We start from the raw sequence: 8,782 nt of genomic DNA, 5'->3' as shown, positions 1-8,782 counted from the left end.
CCTTGATGGAGCAAAAGCACATGTTCAGCTTTGCTGACTGTCATATTGAATGATCGATGGGCTGAGTTTGGGTTTATCTGACAGCTCTCTGCTTGTGCACAAACTTGCAGGTGTTGCAGGGACCGTATATATGTCCGTAAAGTCAAAGCACGTCTTGAGACCTCGGCTCGTCCAGAGGGCATCTGCTGCAGGGGTTACACCCGGCTTTGACTGCTCATGTCCTGCGATCGGGTGGAGGTGCTTCACCAGCTTTTCTGCTGCTGTTTCTAATTCAAACATCTCATTCTTCATTTCTGGAGGCGATTAAAGTCTTCAGAGCACCTCGGGAAGGAGGTGTTGCGTGTCTTTCACTTGTCAGGACTGAAGAGCTCCTTTCATGTCGCCAGACAGGAGTGAAGGCCGGTTTAGTCACCACCTTTTCTCTCAGTCCTGTTAACTCCACGAGGTGCCACATGTTCACACTTCTCAGCGTGGAAGTCTGCGTTGAAAAAGAGGAAAACCACAACGAGTTCAGAAAGAGCCAATCGAGCGAGCAGGCTCACAAGACGGAGCATTATTGAGGAGGTGACTGACAGCCTCCTTTTTTTGGGGGGTTGCGTGTTGGAGTCCTGCACCTCCACAGTGGCTCATTGATGAAGTGATCCACTCCCGGGAAAGCAGAATAGGACATCATTTGATACCCCCGGTGGGACAGCCCACCCCGTCGACGGTAGAATAATAGTCGGCTTTGCAGAGACCGAGCCAACACTTGGTGATTGTTTCTCCAATGAGGAGAGCAGGAGAGGCAGGCATCTCCCTTCACGCTTTTCCGTGGCTTTTTCTAAGTTTGGCCCCAGCATTAAAACTGTCGGTTCTGAGCTTTTACAGTAAAAGCCCTCAATTGTAGAGTTCTGTTCAGGACTGGCTGCTACTGTTCCTCCAGCCGCCACATAACTTCATTCACCCCGAGGGTGTTATCTTTCTGTCTCCTGGGAGCCAAACCAAGACCAACCTCCAGCCCAGTGGCAACATCTGTCTTTTATAAGCAAATAGGAATATTTTTACTTTTCTTACTGCATATTTGTAGCTGGTTGCTGAGAATGCGGTCTCAGTATGGGGACATATAACTAGGGTGTACAGCTCGTATGGTGCATACATGAACATGGACGTCTTTGTGCTTCGGACTGATAAAGAAAAAGCTCAGTTGTGGCTGAACAGAAAGAATATTTCAGCATAAAAATTGAAAAACGGTGTAAAAACAGGTGGTTTTAGACAAAAATAATAATGTATTTTAAGTTTTATTGACAGACAGGTGAGAAACATTAGCCCCAGCAACAGCTAGGCATTGTTTTTTTTATAATTAAATATCAAATTTGTGCTTTTAGTGCCTCATCAGAATCAGTTAACTGGCCAAATATGAGTGCACAAGGACTCTAGTGACTTATGCTCTCAAGGACAAAAAGGTTTTTAAAAAGAAAAAGGGGGTTTCCAGACCAACCATTCACAACCGATTTCAACGGCAGGTGACTCCACAGCAACAAGTTGTCATTGCACCAAATGGTGGAAATACCTGGCATAGACACAGTTAATGTTTGCTATTTGGGGCAAACGTTATTGTCTTTAATTTCTGGGGAAATCAATATCAAATTAATGAAAATGGTGTTTTTATTTTCATTTACTAGTTCAGAATGAATGAGGACTGTGAGTGCTACCGTCTGTCCCTCTGCGATCTCATCGGATCGTAAATCCATCTGCATTTTTTATTTGTTTCGATTATCTGGGTGAATGACAGACGTTTTCCCCAGCAGGTTCTGACTTCCAGCTTTAACCTTTCAAACTGGAGCAAAAGAGGATTTCTGGTTGAATTTTGCCGTCTTGGAGCGCTCCCATGCTTCAACTGCTTGTGTTGTGCTGTTTACGGATATTTGGAGCAGATTGCAGAGACCAAGGTGATGAACAATGACGCCCTCAGAACCTTTATTGGTTTCATGAAAAGTCGTCAACTCTAAAAAGGAAAATAAAACTCCAAACTTTCAATAGAAATGCATTCAAGTGTCTGTTCTGGGCACCTAGATCTACTTTTGCAAATGAAAACCTTTTCCTCACTCATTAGGAAAAATAAATTAAAAACAAACACACAAACTTTGGAAACAATTCTCCCAATTATCACTTTTTAGCCAGCCCCAGTTTTAGAAAGCACTTGTTGAACATTCCCATCAATGTGCCCTTAGCTACAGAAAGGCAGGGACCTACAGAAACGTGCTTCCCTCTTTTGGGAAAAGCAGGAATGACAGGATGAACAATCGTTTTTCACAGAACAAAAGAGAAGTCAGGCAAAAAAAAAAAGAATAGGAGAACTAGAAAAAAATCTTTCCATAGGAAGGGGGAAATTATTTTTATAGTGCTGTTTTCACATTATTCACACGGCCTAAGAAGAATATTTCTCCCAGAAATATTCATGCTGCGTCGTCTCCGGCTCACAAAGATGACGTATCGCCGAACTCTTTATTCCATTTGGCGTACATGTCCAGAGTGGCAGGGCTAACGGTGGGCTTGATTCTCTTCAGAGAATCTTCAAAGTCTTTCTTCTGAATGTTTCTCACCTGGAAAACAGCAAAAAACACAGAGTGGAGAAGCGCAGAGATGAGGAAAGACCTGCGACGGCGTCAGCTTACCTCGCTAGCAGACATGTTTCGTACTTGGTCTGGGCCCAATTCTGCCGATCACAGATTTGACAGAACAATCAACAGCCGTTGGTGAAAAGTGTGAACCAGTGGAGTTTAAGCGCGTACCTCTGATGGGGCCGAGCGCCGCGTCCTTCGCCAACGATGTCAGGTCGCTTCCTGAAAATCCCGCCGTCACTCTGCGGAGAACATTCAGGGATTCACGCACAGAAGCGGCGCTCAGAGCGGTAAACGCTGGCAGTTTGACTCTTACTTTGAAAGGTAAGTGATGTCGTTGGTTCCCAACGGATTCCCGTGTTTCCCCAGAAGGTTTTTGAGCAGCGTGAATCTCGTCTGAGAAAATGCAAGTTTGACAAAAACACAATCCCATCTCCCATCTGTCACATGAACCAACAATGGATCACAAATAATTACCTTTTCATCTGGTAAAGACACATAAATCCTTTTTGCAAAACGCCTGTCGGGACAAACAGCAAATATTGAAAATATTGGCAATTTGTAAAAAATAAATAAAAAGCAAAGCTCAAAATCTGCGTTTAGACCTTAAAATTGCTTCGTCCAGCTCCTGCGGCCTGTTGGTTGCTCCCATCACCAGAACCCTGTCGTCCCCCCCGGACTGAACCTGAAACCCGCAGATGGCGTTGCATCAGAGCGGTGACAGATAGCGCCGTGGTCAAGTGTCCCTGCCTTTCTTACCCCATCAAACTCGATCAGGAACTCGGTTTTTAAGCGGCGGGAGGCGTCGTGCTCCCCTTCCCTCCTCTCACAGAGCAAGCTGTCTACTTCATCTGCCAGTCAAACACAAAGTTAATTAAGTTTTGGGCTAAAAATGACAGAAGAGCTAAAAGTTCCACTGATCATCTTCTGATCTATTGTCAAAGTGTTCCCTGTGGTCTTTTAATTAGCCAAAACCAGGATATAGTTTCTGCAGAGCGACAGGAGTTCATTAGAAATTTGCCTCCGACTTAGGGGCAGGATCAGAGGTGCTGGGCAACCCCGCCCCACTTCCCACCCGTGTTCCTGATAACTCAGAACAGGGAGCTTGTTTTTTTTTCTCCGATCTTTGTCAAAATACATTTTAACCCCTGGTCCCGATTTACAACAAATTGAATAAAAAAAAATACTCAGAAATGCAATTTTTATCTTAATTTTCTTAATGTGTGCCCTCAAGAACACGTTAAAAACACCATTTCCTTTAAAGAAGAGCAGTACGAACCGATAAATATGACAGAAGGCTGTAGTTCTCTGGCAACTGCAAAAAGCGCTCGTACAAGCTTCTCTCCTTCTCCCACCTGAGATGACAGAAAGGTTCAACCATGGCTGAAAGAGTTTTATGAGAAAATGCAGAAGATAAAAAACAATCTCTTACATATTTCGATGTTAAACTGGCGGCACTTATATTGAAGAATGTGGCGTTCGACTCTGCAGCGACCGCTTTGGCCTGGTAAGAAGCAGAAAGTCGTGAAAGCAGCAGATAGACTAAGTTGACTCCGAATTCTCCTGTTTGTTGTGGTGGAGGAAAGACTCCACCTACCAGCATGGTTTTCCCATTCCCCGGTGGGCCAAACAAAAGCAGACCCCGGGCGGGCGCTCTCAGGCCAGTAAACAGCTGAAGGGAGTTCATGAGAAAGTGTCAGACTCGGCATTCAGACAGAGCGGGTGAAGGCGGTTTCATACGATCACCTCTGGCCTCAAGGCGGGAAGGATGACAATTTCCTGGAGAGCTTGTTTAGCCCGAGCCTGACCTGCGATGTCATCGAAACAAACCGACGAGCCCCTGGGGTGAGCAGAAGGAAGATGTAGCCGCGTGTCACTGGAATAAAACGTGTTTAAAACAACCTGCGTTTGAATACCGATCCACTATTTCATTCATGATCAAATTGGCCAGTTTGCTGTCCACGTTCTTGAAGTTCTTCATGTCCCTCTTTGGCTGCTGTTTCACAGTGGGTCTTCCGTTCTGAGTTCTTCCTGTTCGGGAAACATCCTACAGGCGATCGAATCAGACAGCAAGTATTACACAACACTACAAAACATTAATGTGAATAAATAAAATCTACAATATAGGTCACCTTTGAGTCAGTGGTTCTGGATTGGGGTCTAGCGACAGAAGAGGGCTTGAAGTTTGTGGATCCTCCTGCTGATGAAGTGCTGCTTTTGGGTTTAGTTTGAGACAAACCAGTGGCTGGAGGTGGACTGCTCTTCTTTTTAGAAGCCAACGTCTTCTCTGGAAACAAAAACCCAACAGAAGTTAGCGAGGATTTGTTAACAGCAGAGAATCCAAACAAGCAAAATACCATTAAATGACACCCAATTAAAAAACGTATCGATCAAGTAATTATTGGCATGGAAGGGAAATAATTGGGGGGGAAACTGACAAAAACATTTATGTAAAAACGTGTAGAAAGTGTGAAAGAAAAGCTGAACTGAGTGGATGAAAAGTAGCGGTCGCTCATTTATTCCTGCAAAAAACACAATTCACTGTGTGGAAAAAAGAAAGGATCTATAAAATTGCAGTGTTGGTTAAAACTGATAAATAATCATCAACTTTTGCTGCAAAAGCATTGATGGGGACATTTGGTTCATTGTGAGATATTTATTGGTAAAATCCTGATTGAATTTCATTTTTTATCCATTTATCTGCTGAATGTTCGCCGTTACTCTGAGAAGGACAATAAAACGTTTATTAATGTTTAGGACGGTTTTTGAGAAAAACAAACACAACATATTATTGAAGGAACATTTCTGTTCAGAGAATGGAAGTCAGACAGAGGTTAACCTGAAGCCAATCCCAAAGAAGTGAATGAAATCATGATAATAGGTGTGTGCAAAGTGCAAATGTCTGGTGTTTGACCAGAAGCATCGTCACCCAACTAGAGCAACAAGACTTTTTGGGGTTTTGAACATGTTCTGGTGGCATTTTTCTAAAGAAAGTTAAGAATTTCTTTATGCAAATTGTTGCGAAGCAGCAGCAGACGAAAAAAATCCTGTAAGCAAACGATCGTATTTGTGACGTAGAAAATGCGCTGGGCGGGGCCACAAGCTTCCTGGTCTGAGCTCTCAGCAAAACATGAATATGTCTTTTTTCAGCCTTATTGATTCTTTTTTTTTTGTTCTGTTGTGATTTTCACACAACAACAATAGATAATAGTGTATTAACACATATCTAACAGGGGGGTATTCCAGGAAGCATGTTTAAACTACCCTGACTTTAAGCCTGAACTCTGGCTGAAATCCACCTGAACTTGCTTACTCTGGGTATGTCGGTTCCAAAAGAGTGGATATGAGTTAGCATAATTACGCTGGAATTGGTAACCCTGGGTTAATGGAGGTACATAAAGACATTCTCAATGGATCGCCGATTTACGGAGTCACCATGGAAACGCGTGGAGAAAAAAAAGAGAGCGCTACACTTCAGTGAAACGGAGTCTGAGATTTTAATGACGGCGTATGAAGATTATACGTCCATCAAAAAAGTAATAGAGAGATTCTGCTTGGAGAAAAAGAACGGACAAAGTAAACACACAAGTTTCTATCTCATTTCTATTTTCATTGTGACGCAAATATATATATAACTTATCCAACTTAAATGAATTACTTCAATTGGTAACAAGTAATTAAGTTAAAATTATTCAACCTAATTTTTTACATCTATCAAGCTCAATTTTATAAAACTCAAATGTACATATTTATCTAACTAAATGTAATTTTACTCCAATTCAATTAATTGTTTTTCCATCTTAATTTATTATACTTCTTGATATCTCATATGTCTAAGTTTGAGCCGACAGATATACTCATTTTTAAAAAAAAGAAAATAGCTATATAGCATTAAATTATTTGCCATTTCTCCAACTTTACTACACCAGTTGGCAGTAGGGCTGGTAAATAACCTCATCATCCTCTCACTCCTGGTGCAGAAAGAATGCCATGCTGCTTCACCTCTGTGAAAACAAACTAACCTTCAACTTAACCTGCTCCACACCAGGTTATGTTCAGAGCATAAGTTGCTATGGCAACTTGACATACTCTGAAACATACCTCCATTTCTGGAACCGAAAGCTGAGGTTTTACGCTTCCTTAGCCTCAAACTTACCGTGGTAACTAGCATAACCTGCATTCTGGAATACCCCCCTGGTTCTCTTTGTGTTGCTTTTATTTTATTTTTGTTTTTCTCCATTGTGTCTCTGTATTTGTTTACATGGAAAGTACTATTGCATTTTGTACAAATCCATCAAATACAGGAGACATATTAGTCTAATGACTATTTTGACCTTAGTATGTGACCTGAAATGAGCCAGGCTTCAGAACAAAGTGGACTTTTTTTCTTATCTGCACTTAAACTGTAAACTTCGGACCTCAGGGCAACTTACCCAACAAAGCCAGCCTGTCTCTAGCCATGGTAAGATTGGCTACCATTTTATCCTGTAGTCTCTTAGCTCGATCATACTGTTCTCCTGGAGAGAGAAAAAAAGCACACAAAAAAGCTGTAAAGTGGTTTTAAGTTCACGTCTATCCTCCTTCCGGTTGCTACACGGACGGATACCTTGGACAGTTATCTCCACAGCAATGCCCCTTTCTAGCTCAGCAATCCCCTTCTTGTACCACGGCACAGCATCTCCCTTCTCTCCTGTCGTCACACAAGGCGGGTCACAGACGGTCGACAAGAGTCGTTGTCGAGACACGACCACCGTAAACAAACCTGTGTCGTCTTCGTCGATCCTCAGTGCCTTCGATATAAACTCAAACGCCTGCTTGTGGTGGTTTTTGATCAGTTCGCCGCTGTCTTTACCCCTGGCTTGTTGTTGTATTTTAGCAGACATGACTCTGACTGTTCCGGCTGCTCCCCTGCTCTCCGTTCAAACGCAGTTGGTTTGCGCTAACAGGGCCGCATCTAACCCAAAAGCTCAACTTTACACGGTACTGTTTGTTTTTGTAACTCGAATCCGGTAACAACAAAACCGAAACATCGCTAGCTTCCGCCTGTCTGGGAGAAAGCTCCGCCCCCTCGTTCTGAGAAGTGTTTTCAAGGCACTGCCGCTGACCACACCGCCCCCTGCTGGAGCGGCGTAAGATTGCAGCAACTTTATTCTCTTTTTAACTATTTGATTGATAACACACAAATTCCCTTCTAGAAATCCTAGAATTTTTGGAAATGTCAAAATGTCATTTTTGAAGTTCAAGGCGACTTTAAATATAAACACCCTACAGCCAATATACAACCAAAAAAAGATACGGAATATTGCCGGTTTAATTTTAACTCCATTGAAAGACAACAAATAAAACTATTTGACAATCATTAAATTTATTTGATCAAATATTTATTTTGTGTACTGCAAAAATTATTGCAATTAAGTCCATTTATAATTAAGGGAATTTAACCTGTTAAGAAGATGGCATCATTTTCTTTCATCTTTGTTAATATTTTTCATTTTCCAATCAATGTATGACTTTATATCTGAAACAGGTTGGACATGTTTTGTGATTTTTATTATCTTATACCTTTAATTTTAATGCTCATAATAAACCAATAAAATTGAATTTAACAATTTTTTTTATTATATTTGACAAGTATTGCTATAAAAATGTTTGAATTAACATTACACTAAAACATTTCTGTTCAGGGTCTGAAAAAATGTTGAACAACCTCCAAATAAAAGTAAGAATAAAAATGTTAAAGACAGCTTAGATGAAGTAGAGCTTTAATAGTCTGTATTTTAAGTTACAGATAGGGAAGAAAAGTTAATTGATTTAAAGAGTATGTGGGGAAAAAAGCAGTTAAAGGCAAAATTAAATAATACGTAATTTGAATAATGTGAACATTTTCTTTCTAAAAGTAAAGAAACTTATTGTTGTAGTTTTTTTGTTTAACAAAAAAAACATCATGGTAGATATAAATTCAGTGTTGTTTTTTATCTTTTAAATGTTTTTGTAATGATCAAAAAGTGAGTAATATTTTTTTTATTAAAACATATGTAATAAGTACAAATTTGTAATGAGTAGTGTTTTTTGTCTAAGAAATCTGTAATGAAAAAAATGTTTCTGTAATAAATAAATAAAATGTGATAGATAAATTATTTTTTAATAAATAAAATTAATATATATGTATATTTAAATATTGT

At 40.6% G+C, this 8,782-nt stretch overlaps 1 protein-coding gene across 1 annotated transcript; it reads right to left on the bottom strand.

Moving 5' to 3' along the window:
• Positions 1–1,929: 1,929 nt before the first annotated feature.
• On the bottom strand, positions 1,930–7,674 carry spast (spastin). The gene is made up of 16 exons (XM_011484704.3): positions 7,363–7,674; positions 7,207–7,290; positions 7,034–7,117; positions 4,733–4,887; positions 4,517–4,647; positions 4,347–4,440; positions 4,198–4,272; positions 4,033–4,104; positions 3,880–3,955; positions 3,360–3,451; positions 3,206–3,285; positions 3,078–3,120; positions 2,917–2,996; positions 2,772–2,842; positions 2,655–2,695; positions 1,930–2,582 (listed from the first exon to the last, which is right to left on the bottom strand). The coding sequence occupies exons 1-16, from the start codon at positions 7,481–7,483 to the stop codon at positions 2,457–2,459; spliced, it is 1,425 nt and encodes a 474-aa protein (XP_011483006.1). The 5' UTR covers positions 7,484–7,674; the 3' UTR covers positions 1,930–2,456.
• Positions 7,675–8,782: the final 1,108 nt, after the last annotated feature.

This window comes from Oryzias latipes, chromosome 15 (genome assembly GCF_002234675.1).
Source record: "Oryzias latipes chromosome 15, ASM223467v1".
Taxonomy (NCBI): domain Eukaryota; kingdom Metazoa; phylum Chordata; class Actinopteri; order Beloniformes; family Adrianichthyidae; genus Oryzias; species Oryzias latipes.
This window is presented reverse-complemented; position numbering and strand designations above follow the sequence as displayed.